We start from the raw sequence: 16,734 nt of genomic DNA, 5'->3' as shown, positions 1-16,734 counted from the left end.
GTTAAGCTTTTCTAGTAGTAGAAAACATTTTGCCTGTAATTAGGTGTATTTTATTAGTAAGATCAAAAGTCTAGATCTCATTAGCAGAAGACTTTTATAAATCTGAAAGAATGTGTGGAAACATAAATGCTCATTCATACATGAGTATCTCATCAAAATGCCCTAATGTATGTGCTAATTCTTCAGAAAGTTCTCTTCTGCAAATATATTCACTTTTGGGTAAAAACCTGTTGTTTCTAGTTAGAATAAAGGTTTAGGGGAGTGTAAACAACTTCGTGCAATGGGAATCAAAGTCTAAGCTTCCAAAAGAGGTAAAGATTTGTTATCATATTTTATTTTATATCTCTACCTGAAAGAGTGGAAATCCACGGAAGAGCAACACTGGTTGTCTACAGCATGTATAGAAAATAATCTTGGACCTTATTAGTTACTTATTAGCTTTACAAGCTCCTAATTAACCCCCCCAAACCCCCTACTTCCTACCACTACAACCTACCATCCATTTATCACCAGATTTTCAAATTTCCATTCTCAAATGTTTCTTTAGAGCAGTTTACTGCTTACTTTCCTAAATGTTTGGAAAGCTGATATAGTGTTTTAGTTTTATAATAAGCATGAAAGATATTGGGATATACTGCAGGGGTGTTTGCTAGGACATTAACATGTTTTATGAAGAAAATCTCAGTGTCTTTCAGAGCTTCATGGCTGGTTCTAATTCTTAATTGGAAAAAAAAAACCACACAAACAAACAAACAAACTTACTTTTGAGACAATAATGTGGAATCCAGAATGATTCATAACTTCATAACTGGTTTTCCTTCTCTTCATCTTCTCAGTTTTTGAGCACTGGAAATCAGATTCCTTCAGTACTTGGCTAACCCCTGTACTATCTACGCTTCCAAATGCCAGAATATTCATAATTTCCCAATTTTGTATTTTCCAGGAATTATGTAGAATATATTTTAAGTGTTCATGATATCTGTATTAGCAACAGCTTTTCTGATTGTTTTTACAAGTATATTCTGCAATATTCCATGCCCAACTTGACACAAAGTATTCACACTTCTGTATTACTAGCTTTTATCTCTGAAGTCTGTTGTTAAAAGATACTCTTGGCAAAGGTAATGAAAAAAAGACATTTTATTTGCTCAGATGCCATGTTGGCAATGAAACTTGCATAGCTGGGCTTAATGCTGGGTCAGAGTTGTTCTTAAAAGAAAGTACTCTGCAGACTTTATTCACCAGCAGCAGGAAAGTGATCCAATTCGTGCTGGGCTTACCAGGCAGTGAGTCCCTTACGTCTGTGGGGGGAACACCCAGTGTATCAGTGCCTGTCACAGCATAAAAGTGCCATGGAAAAATCCTTGCATGGTATACTGGGTAGCTCTGGATATGTCACAGTTTATTTTAAATAAATGTCTTCAACTATCTGTCTCAGCCTAAAGCTCTTGTGCTGCATTTCTTCTCTGGGTGTCTTGCTGGTTCCAGTGGTCCTCTCATAATTAACCGAATAAATAAACAAATAACCTTCCTACCAGCAGTCCTCAGCTAGAATTACTGTCATTCCCATCTCCTGATTTTACTTTGCTGTTCAGCTTCAATGTGACTTAATTTTTAAAATGCATAAATTATCTTTGGGCTGTTTTTATGCACATTGTACAGTGTCTGTCACATTGCACAAAAGCAAGAGAACAAATAGAATATACCCAGGCTGTGTGTAATCAGAAGCTACTGAATGCATATTGAATCTAAAAAAAAGTATTTGAAATGATATAGGCATCTGGAGTGTAATAATGCTGCTAAGCACCAGACAGGAGCTTATCTAGCTTATCTAGTTCGTATGTCTCAAGTTCTGAAAAAGTGAAAATCTAAAGAACCACAGGCTGAATGCATATTCTTTCCATAAAGGACATGCTTATCTGTTACTATGTGCATTGTAGATCTCAAGTCGGGGAAGTCACTGCCTCTGTTTTACACTATAAAATATAAAATGTATTATCATGAGAATCGTGGTATTATAGAACGTGGGAACTGCCACCTAGTACACAGTCCCTTAAGACTGCTTTTCACAATCTTACATTTTACTTCTTCAGGAAAAATAAAAATGTAACAAACAGTGTCATTAATCCCAAGGTATATTAGAAACTGTTAAAAATATGAGTCAGGCTTTTTGTTTTTTGTTGTTTTTTTTTTAAGGGTTTCTTTTGATATAACCCAAATTTCAGTGGACACTGGATTAAGCCATGTAGTTAATCCATTATTTCTGCTAATACCAGTGGATACTGATGATGCACAGGGACTGGAAAACTTCCTTTTAATTCACATGAATTAAACACCCAGAAATGAAACTATCAATTCTGTGATGAAGTATGGGTTAATGCTTTTCCCTTTCTATTAAAATTTGGTCAGAAAATCCTGGAGATCTTAAAAGCACACTGTTTCTTCCAAATAGTGTCTGGTTTTTCTCTCTGTGTATGGGTAACATTGCAAATAATGCTGCAGTCTCAAAACTCAGCAACTGCTAAATCCCTGGCTTTGCCTCACTGTAGATCATTTAGCACCTTTGCTAGTGGTGTTTGAGTTGATTAACCTGGAGGTCTTTTTCAGGATCACATTTGCCAACAACCTGCTTATTAATGCAGTTTGAAGCTATTACCCCTGATAAATATTTTCAGGAATCTAGAATTCATTCTTCTGCTTCTGCAGTTATTTTTATAGGGATGCATCAGAGAAATTGCTGGTATTGCATACTTAGAAAGAAAAATCTTTTCCTCTTCATGACCCTTGGCAAGAAGGGGCTTGTGCACTTGCGGTTTATGTTGTTGTTATGGGAAGTATCATAAACACTAGAAGCTTCCTGCTTTGTAGTACATCTAAAATCACTGTACTTGAAAATTATGATTATTACTCTCTTCAGCTGGGAATTCAGTAGATCAAGACAAATTTTGGTGTTTTCCTGTTTAATGCAGTTAGTAATTTGACAAGACAGGTATAATTTCCCATACATTTCAGTTCCTCACAGTAATAGTATCCCAGAGTAATTTGGCAAAAAAACAAAAGAGCTAATTAAACATTGCTGAATTTTTCTAAGGCAAAGCGTATACAAGGTCGTACCAAGGGCTCAGCTGAAGTTTATTAAAGATTAGCAGTCTGTTTCTGCAGGAGGGATCCCTCCAGCTACTGTAATGTATGACAGCCTGGCGTACTGCTTTCCACAACAAGCTGTTGTACAGAGCAGAATTACAGAACAAATTTTCAGTAGAATGCCTAATGAAAGGACTTTACATATTAAAGATTTTTTTTTTTCTCATTATGTTTGTTATATTTGGTACGAATAAGCAGACTAAGACCCTACTTACTTCCATACCTTTAGAAAGTAAATCTAGGAGTAGACTGTTACGCAAAAAGGGCTTGGCTATTACTGTGCCTTTCATTTACACTAAATCCTTGTGGCAAAGACACACCTTTGCTTTTGTATATACCTCGTGCAATAGGAACCAATCTGTGAATCCAAATGCAAATCAGGTAAATAACTGTGAAGTTGTTTGGATAGTGGTGTGCCATGTTTGCCCTTAACTTGCAATTAAAAAATGTATAATATAAATATTTATAATACACCTATAAGCTTGGAGCATTGAAACCTGTGTGCAAAATCTGTAAGAAGGTATTGGACCATGGAGAGACTAAGGCCTTTACTTCTACTCTCCTGATTATCACATAGACTCTACAGGAACACTACTCATGCAATATTGTTCTTGTAATGCTGCCAAAGACTGTAAAATACAGATTATTTACTGTGCAAAGATGAAGTGTTCTTGGAAATGTGTCTATCGTACTAAGCACAGAACATCCTTTCTGAGTCTTTCCTGTCAGAGTTTTTGGATTTTTAACTAACATTCTTATTCCTATGCTGGCACGTAAATAAATTTCCCTCTTTTCCTACCATGCGTAAATACATGGAGTTAGCAATAAAAGGAATACTGAGAAAGCACCTTTCCTACTTTTGAAAGTAGCAGAGCTGGACAGAGACTGTGAAGACTCAGTGCTTCTAAGAAGTAGAAATATTTTCAAAGTCAAACTAAGCACCTTGTTCCCAAGTGAGCACTAATAATATTTTAATTATGTACTTGAATGCTAAGATTTAAAGGGAGATATATCAATTCCTAGTTTTCTCCTACCTGTACAAACTGGTGTGGAGCTTTCCAACCCTGGAGTTCTTCCAGAGTTAATAGCTCTATAGTTTTTTAGTAATAGTGGGAATCTGAACTGAACACTACATAAACTGACCATTTTTTTCAATCTGCACTAGCAGTCATCATAAAGCTTCTATGTTAAATGTTATTTGTTGTTCCCCAAGCTCATATAAACAGTATTTCAAAAATAGGTTTTTGCTATTAAATTAACACACTCCTGGTCTTATTCATTGTAAAGATTTCTTAGGTGTCTAAATTTATACCCTCAGGTGCCTTATACTCAGTTAAAAGAAAAATGGTGTTTTAAGGCTATTTATGTAAACAGCACCTAGTTCCTCTCCAGAAATGTAGCACCATCATATAACATAACATTGAGTATGGAAAGCCTGCAATGAGGTATGGTGAACCACCAGGTTTCCCCTGTACAAGAGAAGAAGAAAAAAGCTGCAAAGGCAAAGGCTCTTCTTTTTAAAGATCTGCCATATAGCTTAAATATCTCTAAACTGTAGCAACTATCAATCTTGAAGTTGTAAATCCAGACAAAGTAGTTGCTCAGTGAATGACCTTAATACTGCTTTTGAGAGCAAATTGATGAACAATGCAAACGGTGCTCAGGAAATCAAAGGTAACTATCAGCCCAGGTTTTGTAGACCAAGCTCCTGTAATTTCTAAGGTACCTAACATTATGTGACAGCACTCGCTTTTATGGACTGGTCATGTTTACTTGCAAGCTACTCCTTTTGTGTCTTCTGTTCCACAGTAACAATAGATTGCGTTTCTTATAAATATGCATGGTGCAGATATCCCTTGCTGGTTTTGATCCTGCAAGATCTAAAAGTATCATGTTCTTTCATTATGGAATTCAAAGATTATTTTTTCACATGTTACCATGGTAACAAAATGGTAACTGGGTTCCTATTTTCATTTTACATTAATAAAAAGCTAAATATTATAAGCAGTAGCAAGTGTGTCCTATTAAGCCTTGATGCTGTATAACAAAAGGTGTTGTGTTTCTGTAAAAATATGAGGCTTGGAATTAATCCTTTAAGTCTTGAATCACCATAGCTTTTAGACCTGCTTATCTGTCTATATGAATATAGTTAAAGACAAAATATCTTAAGAACAGTAACTCTACATTAATTTAAATGCAAGGAAAAAGAAAAAAATGCCTTTGGTCTACAAGATTCCTATATATAGACCTCAATGTTCAGACCCTTGATGGGTGTTTAAGATTCTCCACTAACTGCCTCCCAGTCTGCAAATCTGCACATTGCAAACCCTATGGTGCTTACAGAAAGGTATAAAGGATGGCAGGAGTATTAATAGCAGCAACTCCGTTTCTCCAGGGTGAAGGAGTAAAAGAAGCAATAACTATTGATTATTCCATTAGCCAGGGAATTGCTTTAACCATTTGCAAGATCTCAGGTCCTCCGGGCTGAGGGATTGAGAACAGATGCAGGAGGGAAATGGGACTCAGTAAGATTTTATCAAGAGTAATGAAGTTCTGGTGGGGGTGGAAACTGCTGTACCTGGGGTAAAAGTCACCCTGAACACATGCAACTAGTGATCATGATTTGCTCTTTTCTCCTTTTTGTGAAGGAAGTGGAAGTGAGTAGTTGACATCTTATAGGAAACCCTCCGTATATAATACAATGCAGAGCTCTTGGAGTGATTATAAGAAAAGAAGGTGGAATGTTCTGTGTTACCATCTCAGTGACAGTTCCATCTCCTGGCGTTGTAGGACAGAGACCGCAATTACAAGCAGAAATGGGAAAAAAATTTCTACAAAATCTGCTTCTCCTTAGAAATGTTCATTTGTGTAATTTGCCCATTTCAGTTCAACTTTCAGGACAAAGGATTCCTCTTCTCCATGCTGGAATATCTTAGTGGAGCCATGGGTTGCAAGAGAAATGGAGAAAGGAAAACATACTGTAGAATTACCAGTAGCTGTTTAGTCACCTAGGAAAATCAGTGGGAAAACGACGTTCAGGCAGACTAAAATAAGAAGCTGCTGTGTACAGTAGCACACTGGCAATTTTAAAGTGGAGTTCTGGATATTTTGGTTTTGCCACAAAAATCCATTAGTTTCATCTTGAAGCAAAATAGGAACTATTTGAAATCTCAGAGTGTTACAGAACAAGATAGTGATGACATCTGCAGCTCTGAATACAGGGCTCTCGTGGCTACCTTACATGTGGGGGTAAGTGATGTGCAATTCAACTGGAGAACAGACACGCTAGAGTTAAGCTGTGTGTTAAGGATACAGGATTAGTCTCTAATTGGACCGTGTGTGTAATTGGAAATAGGGGAAGCAGATTAGACAGAATATTCAATTCATAGTGCAGGGCATATGCAAACATTATCATATATGTACTATATCCTAAAGAATGTGACTAGGTCACATAAGGGCAGAAAGATCAGGTCTTTAGCTTTCACTTTAAAATAGGAATTCAGAATCCAAAATTTAGTCCATTGCACTTTTCTAAGCAATTTGGCTAAAGGCTGTGACCAAAGTAGGAAAACACAGGGATAACTGAATGTTGGACCTCCAACAAAGTGTTGGACCTCCTGTGAGACGTTGCAGTCATCCCTGATTGTTAACGACTGGTGAATGTACGCATGTATTAATACTTAATATCATAAAATCATTTAAAATTTAGATTGGGAGGGGGCTCATTGGGGGATTGTCTGGTCCAACTTCCCTCTCAAAGCAGGGTTTACTGCCACATTTTATGTAACTTGTATTTTTGTTTGAATGATAAACTTCTGGTAATCCTAATTTGGCTACATAAAAAAACACTGACTCAACAGTAAACTAGAGGTACTAATCTAATATGCTGGCTTCTTCTCTGTGCCATGTGTAGGAATTACATAGCCTTGATTTGCCCAGGTGTTTTATGAGGAAGATACAGTTCCTATCAATAGACTTTGGGAGTGAAAAATTTCTCAGGAGAGAGCATGCAGATCAAACATCTGATGCCTGTGCTGTTAGCAGAGCTCACAGGAGCTCCAGGGCTTGCCAGAATCCCTATGCTTCTGCACAGTTCTCGCAAAGGGCTGGAGTTCTTTGACAATGCTGCTGCATCCTCAGGAGTCAGATATTCCATGGGGAGTAAATTCAACATCCAAGTGTTATGCCATTCTTGAAACACGGTAGTAATAATCCAAAGAAACCCGTTTATGGAAATATTAAATTCCCAGAAATAAACAGCCAAATAAGATGAGTTTTTTGTTTTAAATGTTGAGATGAAAAGTGAATTGGAATCAGACAAACGAGGAAAAATCTCTTACAGATTTATCAAAACTTATTCCGGATGTTAGCTACTTAAATATTAGCTTCTCAGGCTCATTCAGTCTATGCCATAGACATTCAGGCAGCCTGTGTGGAGGGAAAGGTGTCTGTGACAAGCGGGCTGGATAACCTAAGACACCATTATGTCTCTTATCTCCACTGACAGCAAGGATTTTGGACAACCCTGAAGGTCATCCAGTGCTTTGGCAAAGCTGAGCACTGGCCAGCATGGGATGTTTCAAACACTGAGACTGAGGAGGTCCTAAAACTCTTCCATTTCCAAATGGACTTTTGAGACTGACTGACTGGTTTCAGTCGAAGTAGGGATAGCCTGACTACAGTAAACTGGACCATTAAGAAATTAGGTCAAATTCAGATGCTTCCCTGCTAACATCTCAACTTCTGCTAGCTAAGCCGAGTCACTTCTCAGCATGTATGAAATACTGTCTGTCGGTGTTTATGGAGTTCCGCCATCCAGAGATGACAGTAGAGGCAATAACTAAATATAAGCATTTTTGCAGTTTGACAGCACGGTTAGCGGGTGATTTGAATCACTCAGTCCCTTAAGCCTAACCATTTATTAAGTCCACTTATAGCCGTGAAACAAGCAATGTGAATATAACCCTTACAGATTTACTTACAGATTTATTCTTTTATACGCTAAATAAATGTTTAAAAGATCATGAAGCAGACCAATTGTAGAACAAGACTTTGTCTAAAGCCATAGAAAACACACACTGAAGATTTGTGTTACCTCTGAATATCATGTGCCTGGTGTCACTGAGGGTCTTTCTAGTAACAGAAAAAGAGTAGCAGCAGTATGATACATTTTCATTAGTGAGAATAAATAATATGGATCCAAAGAACATCTGGCATGATCTTAAACATGTATCTTGTATACCTCCGTCAGTTTCAGATGTAGCCACGTGGTTTTGAAAGACCCGCTCATTAGGAGGATGTACTATAGAATATGTTGTATAAATGGTTTACTTTGTAAAGTCTCCAAAAGTTTCAAAAAGATCCTTTTACATTTAGGTCATGTGCTTGATGGTGTGTCTTTTCTCTTATTAATAGGCACCACAAGGCCACATAAGGAGGGGGAAGTCCCTGGTGTGGACTATATTTTCATCACTGTTGAAGATTTTATGGAATTGGAGAAAAGTGGTGCTCTCTTAGAAAGTGGAACATATGAAGGTAAGCACGCTTTTACTCCTAATGGCTCTCATGTTTCCTGTTCATTTTTCTAATTTGTTGGAATTGCAGTGGGACATCCCAATACAAATGTGTCATTGCTACTGTTACCAGAGATTTGTGAAGAGCCACATGGCAATTATGAATTATTTTTTTTTTGTATGTAAAAGCAAAATGCAGATGGGTTCATTGTAATTTTAGTATATAATGCTGGTTAAGAGAAACAGGATAAAACGCTACGCTTACAGGAAAGAAACAGTTCTTTATGCCAAATATTTGAGGACTGCTTTTCTAACATAGGACAAACAAACTATAAAAGAGAAATGAGCTGTAAGGCTGACACTTCTCCTTTGCATGTGTGATCCTGCAACTACCAATCTATATCAGAGGTTGAAACCTCACTGTTTAAGTAAAACAGGAAGAATTTGCTATATCATGTCTTATGGGCTTTGTGAAGTTATTGAAAAGAACTCATTAATTTTGTAGTATGACAGAGGGATAGGAACTATCCTAATGACTGTATTAGAAAATGTCTGTATATGGGGCAAAGAGCCAGAAGCTTAATGCAGAACAGTGCTTTCCAGGAGAACTGATGATTCATCTGATTTTAAACCTTTTCCAAAACACAGCCATCCTGAAAGTGAAACTACTATAAATGGAAGGGCAGTTATGTAGCAGAGCATTTTAATAAAACCATAATAATGGTATACTATAAACCAGATGCTACTCAGAGACACATTAGTAGTTAAGACAACTGAGTAACGGATAGGTCTTTTTACTGTGATCTTCAAAATGACAGGGAACCCTTTACATGAAAAATATGACCCATACATATGAGAATACCTGGGTGAGTAGAACAATTTACAGGAGCAGCCCCATATTTTTACCTTGTAGCAAAAGAAGCAATGAAGACCTTTTTGTCCTGACTTTGTCCCTGTCAGGGAAAGCATCTGAAGATAAATAAGAAGCTATTCACCCCAAAGAAAATCATTAGCTGTGTTATAAATAGCAGGAAAGAAGGTAATCCTTTCTCACCTAATCAGCACAAAGTACCCATTGGAAAGTAAATAAATTTTCATTAAGAGTTATACCAATACAGAACTTGTAACAAATATTTCCATTAAAGGAGGTCAAATAAAGGAAAATGTGTTGTCTTTTCCTTTTCTACTTTTTTCCCCACTGTCAGACACCTAATGGTAGAGGTTACCTAAACATTACTACACCACCACAATTTTACATTTATCACAGATTCATTAAATAACAAGCCTTTCTTGAAGTACCTTTTTGTTACCTTAGGTGTTTGAAACTAACATTAAAGGAGCTTAAGCGTAGCGCGAGTCTGTCATTGCTTGACCATATAATTTCATTAGTTTGTAGCAAGTTTGTAGAGGTTGAACTGCTAGGTTAAATTAATTCACAGTGCTCTTCTGTCCCTTGAGGGATACTGAGAGGTGTCTTGTAACACCAACTACCAGAGCTGAGTGGACAGCAAGGTGAAATATTGGTTGGAGGAGTCTGCGTAACTTCTTAAACTGGCTGAGGACCTAGCTGAAGAGAGGTCCAAAGTCGTGACTAGGCAATGTCTGTTATGTCTTTCGCTGATCGCATATGACAAGTTCACTTAAACCAAGAAATCAGAAACTAAACGCAAAACAATATAGCCTCAACTGACCAATTTCTGTATAAATCCTCACTTTGATTCCCAGGTTTCCTCATCACCAGATGTGCATTCCAACCCATAATAGGTAGTATATAATCTGTCTGTGTATTATGGCAAATACTAGGTAAAGCATTAGAAAATATACCTAGTTCACACACACTTTTTCTCCTGTTCTCATAAAAAGACTTTTGGACACAATCTTGCAAAGTTACACTCCACCCCCCCACCCCACCCCTCACCCCCCACAGTTTCCTGATTAATTCCTCATGGCTGTGGACCTTCCTCAGGGAAGGATTTTGCTAATCATTCCAGCACAAGTTTTCCTAAGCACATTAAGTCTGCAGTAATTAAGTTTACTGGTGACAATTATACCAACCAGAGAAAAGAAATTTTCAATTCCCTCCACTAAGAGAAGTTGATTTTTGAATTCTTTCATAGATCAAGCACCTTACGTGAGCATGCATGTTCTGGGAGATTAATTTTCTCTCCTTATCAACACTGGTTTTCAGGCCTCTGAAACAAATCAGCCTTCTTTTAATGAATCTCAATGTTAATAGATTGGTTTGCAGATTCCTTTATTTTTTTCTTTTTTTGTCTTGAAAAAATAGTTCTGTATTTAGTTAAGTTTCTGTAGCTGAGCTGAGTTGGTCTGTGCTGACAGCCACTATCTGCCAGTTTGTCTCTGTGAGAAAAATGTTTTGAAGAAGGGATTTCTCATTTAGTTGAGATAAAAAGACAGACTGTGTATGCATGTTGTTTTTCACCACTTCTTGGCTAGAAAGTTTGATTCAGTCAATTTACTTTCTACTGTATCAATTCCAAAGAGAATCAGAAACATCTAGGTAAACCACAGGAGGAGGAGGCCAAGTGGAGATTTACCTGACACTGAGTCTTTGTATTGTTCATTAAAGTACTCAGTATTGTTGGAAGGGGAGAGATTTTCTCACAGTGATGAGAAAACCAGTGTAAACAATCAGAAACTTTTTGTTCTGGTGCAAGCAAATAACCGATGTGATTCCAACCTGGACAGGTTATAATCTAAAAGGGAAACCAGTATATATATTCTTAGAAAAGTAGAGTTCTATAGTTCTTTTATTTTAAATCACACATTGTTTCCTGAGTTTTAAAATAGATTTGTAAGTTATAAAAGCTTGAGAATTAAAAATAGGATCTGTGACCTTCTTACTGCTTAGGTTTTGAATACTCCTGCCTTTGTCTACCACTTTTACGACAACTGTGAATGACTATAGTATTCCCAAGTGCTTTAGAAAAGCAACAGTATGATCATGGTACAAACTCAACAAATCTTTTTTTTACCAGTTTTGCAAATATGAAAATATTTGGTTTCAGTAGGACCAAATCTGTTAGTATTTTGACCTTTTCCATTTCTGCCTTTTTGAGCAACTGCTGGAAAGACCAAGCCATGTTTATAGATGTGAATTATTTTAAACATACATAATGATACATGAGCAGTTGATGCACTTTTTGCATCTTGCCTATGGTAAAGGTCAATGGCAATCTAGGTGGCACTATTCAATGCAGAATGAGAGAAAGAAGAATACAGGGCTCAATTCCACTCTCACTCAGATTAACAGTAAATCACGTTAACTTCAGTGCAATTGTCAGTGAGTTCTGAATTTCTAATAGAATTTCAGTGAATTCCACCAACTCATTGCTATTTGAGGCAAGGAGTATTTGCCTGAAGCACACCAAACTCATTTATTTGGAGTTCTTTGTATAATAGTGCAGCCAAATACTAAAGGTTTTGTTTTGTTTCTTTTTAGCAGAATCCCAATTTACTGTACTGAATAAAGAAATTCTGATTTGGCCCAGAATGATAACTTCTTTGGCAATAACACTTGTTTCCAACACAGATATTGGGGTAAGGTAAAATAAACCCATACTTCTGCACCAGAGGAGGACGTGTTCCTGTGCAGAGTGAAAGCCACCTGCCACTGTTCTGCAGATTCATGTAGCACAGGAGGATGTGCCCCAGCAAAATAATACACATCGCTTTTCCAGTTTCTGGAATGAAGTTCATAGGTGGTCCTTGAATTGGCACAGTATGCGCAAATCTATAAAATGCAGAATAACCAAGCTGTGATGAACAGTCAAACTGTGTATATGTGTGTGCTGTCTTTTATAACTTCTCCAATAGGAGAGTTGGCTCGGTATACTGTCATCTCTCCGATATGTCAAAACTTGTATGGAGACTTCATGGATCACTGAATTCAAAGGCTGTTCCCATCCCTTTATTAGATCAGCAAAATTTCTTAGCCAGTGCAGCATATCAGTAGACCGAAAGTGTATTTGAAAAGTATATTGTTTAAGAATGCCAATGCTTATAAGCAGAAATGTAGCAGCTTCGATATGATTTCCAAAACCCAGATATGTTAGGGCACACAATTGAAGGTTATGGTAAGATAGAAATCATTATCAAGTATTAATGTAAGAGTAATGCATGCTATGGGCAGAATTGCCCTTTAAAAAGTAACATATGTAGTAGCGGTACCAGAAATAACAGGAATTGTTCAGTGTATAAATGCTGTAAGAAAAAGAGGCATGTTTGTTGATGATCTGCAAGGACATAGATGTATTTCAAATACAGAAAAGCAAGAAGGATTTTAGCAGTGTGGAAATCTATGAGAAATGCAGACATAAAAAAAGCTTGTTCACAACTGTTAAAGATGTGGCAAAATTATGAAAATAAATTAATTCAGCCGGTATACCTATGAATAATGTAGTAAGAAGAACTCTCTTTTTTCTGTCAAAATTTGTTCACCTCTGAAGAGCAGCAAAACAGTTGTTTTGTAGAATACATCTTATTTTCTATTGATATAAGAACAGTCCTTAATCTATCCCGTGAAAAAACAATTACTTTCGTTATTGTGCTATTAATTTTGTTCCAAAGCCACTTTTTACAGTATGTTTGATTATTGGGAATTACCTTTCAAATTTATTCACTGGTAAAAATTCAAAGCTCACTGAAGCTATTTAACCACTTATGTGATCATGGACTTCCCTTAGCCCCGCTGAACTCCATGGTAAAATTCCAGCTGGCTTAAATACAGACAGAATTTCACCCCTGTATTTTTTTACTGATGGAGTATTATTTGGCAGAAGGCTGAATATTAGCTGGAATTCCCTTAATATTCCAGAACTCTTTCATTATTCTTTTCTTTAAAAAAAAAAAAAAAAAAAAAAAAGGCTGAATACATCCCATTGGCAGAACCTTAGTGTTATTACTTGTTTATTTGAGGACACGAAATTTACAGTTGTTTTAGGAACAGTTTTAAGGGGTCAGCTTACATGTGCTCAGTTGAGTCACCACTATGATGAGCTCCCATGGGAAAGTGGATGTGGGCTGGAGCTGAGGACTTGCCTGTGACTCTTACCACACACTGGCATGTAAGCAACACCAGGAGGGGATCTGATTCCATTCATCTGGCGAGAGTCCTCATACCCAAGAAGACGTTAAGTTTTACATAGGCTTTCATTCCATCTCTTAAGCTAAATTTAGCCTAAAACCTTCTAAACGATCTCAACCCTTCTGTTCAGCAAATGCGTTTTCAATTAACATTTCATTTTACTATCTGTAAATTTAAAATATGAGTTAAGGACTGTTCCATGTAGGCAATGGAGTTTTTAATTACTGGATTGTGGTGATAATGGTTTTATAAAGAGGTGGTGTTTGATTCCTGTAGTTTTGATTCAATTCTTCCATGTAAAAACTGTTAAGGAATTGAAAATTCCACCCACTTGCTGTATGCAGCATTCCCTTATGAGCAGGACATCCTGAGCACTCTACAGCAGAGGGATACAAAGGAAATGAATCAAAATAAAGATAATAAAATACTACCCTCCTAAGACAGTAGTTAATGACATATTCTGGGTTAAAATGGCTAACAAAGGAATCATGATGGTGGGTACATACAGATAAAAATAAAAGTAGTCCTTCAAAAGCCATGTCTTTTAACAGTGGAAAGTGTTTTCAAGGGCATAGACAAATGAAATGAGATACTTTATAGTAAAGATCACATTCCTGTTGAAAGTGCCTCTTGAAGTGGTAGATCCCATACCAATATGATGTCCACTTCTCCACTATTCAGAGAGCATGTAAAAGTGGATATACTGACACTTAGGTCAAAAAACAGGAGAAGAAACCTTAAATACAGGCAGTGACTTGATGGTCTTTTTGAATTCTTGTACTTGTTCTATATTGGTAAGTTTTGTTTGTTTTGTAATAAGGGCTTTGTTGTGTTCCCTCCCTTACCCTTGGGGCAGAGGAGGATGTTGAGTCTCATCATTAAATATGAAATGCAAAAAATGTAAATGCTCAGAAGCTCAAAAATGTAATGCCAGTGGATATATCAACATACATAAGGAATCCTGTCTACATTTGTTAGTGCATTTTAAGGCATGAAATACCACATTTACTTCTTTTTTATAGGTGGTTTTTTTGTCATTTTCTTAGGGAAGTAATAAGGAATGAATCAGAACCTAACAAATATTATTTCATTTTTGTATGAAAAACAGCTGCTTTTTAAAATTATACTGTTTCAATATAAAAAGTGACTTTCATAACTTCTACAGTGCCTTTTTAAGCTTCCTGAAATGTAGGATTAGTGCTACATTTAGCCTTCCTCTGTGTTCTGAATTGGAGGCTGCATACATGCTCATTATTTAAAAAATTGGTATTCCTGGTGTGTGGTTGCTTCTATCTCATGAATCAGGCTTCTGTGTTAGCTAGCATCCAGAGACAGGGACATGGGTAACATCAAAACACAAACTGCTGTGGTCCTGTCCTTCCTACAGCTTGGGCGTTTCTCCCTTTTCTGCAACAAGGCTTATGGTCGGAGTCTTCCCTGCCCCATGTGGGTTCTGCAGCAGGTCACCACTCTCCACAGCAGACTGGGGACACTCAACCAAGCTGGTGGTTGGGGAAAGCTTACAGATACCTGAGGCTGCAGGCCATGTCGATAGGCGAATACTATTGAAGATATGGTCAGTTTTGGCCTACTGCAAGGACGTAAGCAGTAAGAAAATATGACATCCAGATGTTCATCATAGTGTAGCATGAAAAAGTGGCACCTGGGCCATGTGTGTCAGTACAGGTCAAACCCATGCTCACAGGCTTCCAGGAAATAGAAGCTTATGTGACTCAAGTTTTATGCATGAAATCAGAAGGGTGAGACCATTCTGCCTTTAAACAGACAGCACCCTGATGCAAATATGTGATGGCTTTTCCATCCTGTGCTCTTCCAGTGAAATCGAAGAGATCACTGGCTTCCCCTTGGCTTCTCACAGAGTTCAGCTGAAAGAAAACCAACAGCCACTGCAATTGTCTCTGTCTCCAGGAACCTCTTTCTGCTCCATCCCCTGCCCAGTGGATGGTTGTACCAAGGGTGGCCATGGATAGACTAGACCTGTACGTGGGTTCAGTAGGCTGTGAGTGGGATGCACTTGACTGAGCTGTGATGCAGTCAGCTGCTAGACTGAGCTCCCAGACTGTCCTGTCAGACAGCTCTGCTGCCTAAGTAGAGGGTGCTGGGTGGCCAGAGCAGTGTTTCTGGCTACCCCAGTGGGCTGGCTAGTGCGCTCCCTGTCAATATGCAGTGCTTCTTTCAACCAGTTGTGTCAGACATAAGGTCAGAGACTAGCTACTGTCACATATGGCTTGGTGGAAACCGTAACTCTGCTGACTTGTGCTGCGTACCTCAGCAGAAGTGTGCATGGACATTCAATTAATCTGATTTGTGTTCTGTTGAGATTCTGTGGCTACCACAAGCAGCAACTTACTGTCAGCTCAAAGTTGCTTTAAATTCCATCAGCTGGTAATTTTCCATTGGAAATCAGATGGATCTACGTTCCCCAGGCACACAACGCTTTTCTTTGCTCATACCCAGAATGTAGAGCAGGTCCAGGTGCCACAGACCACACATTTTATGGGTCTGCATGCTCCAGAAACCCTTTCTGCTCAAACAGGCTCACTGAAACAACTGCCAGAGTACTTTCTTTTGTATCAAAACTAGATCACCACCAAGAGGATCTTAGCTGCAGAAAAATCAAGAAATAGCCTTTGCCTTCATGCTTTTTTCTTAGCTGCGTTGCTTGTGTGTCAGCTTAGCCCAGACCTACATAAACCTGCCCTATTCTTTACAATTCTGTGCAGTCACTACCAGAAAGGTATTAACAAACTGAAGTGTCCAGACAAAAGTAATGCAAATTACCAGGAGAGCCATAGGGAATAAATTTAGAGAACTCCTCAGACAGGGCTTTGTTGAGTAATGATTGAGAAGCTCGGAGAATTTAAAATGTGTGAACCCAGTGGATGAATAAAGATAATTCAAAGTTTGGCAAATAAGTAACCAGGGCTAATGCGATGAATCTGGAAAAGA

At 37.7% G+C, this 16,734-nt stretch overlaps 1 protein-coding gene across 12 annotated transcripts in view; it reads left to right on the top strand.

The window, feature by feature from the left end:
• Nucleotides 1-16,734, top strand: part of MAGI2 (membrane associated guanylate kinase, WW and PDZ domain containing 2) — a 755,552-nt gene that overhangs the window by 439,275 nt on the left and 299,543 nt on the right. For all 12 annotated transcript variants that reach the window (XM_056340978.1, XM_056340976.1, XM_056340974.1 and 9 more), the window contains one exon: nucleotides 8,560-8,679. In XM_056340978.1, coding sequence (XP_056196953.1) covers nucleotides 8,560-8,679 — 120 coding nt within the window. The remainder of the gene's footprint in view (nucleotides 1-8,559; nucleotides 8,680-16,734) is intronic.

Source organism: Falco biarmicus, chromosome 5 (assembly GCF_023638135.1).
Source record: "Falco biarmicus isolate bFalBia1 chromosome 5, bFalBia1.pri, whole genome shotgun sequence".
NCBI lineage: Eukaryota > Metazoa > Chordata > Aves > Falconiformes > Falconidae > Falco > Falco biarmicus.
This window is presented reverse-complemented; position numbering and strand designations above follow the sequence as displayed.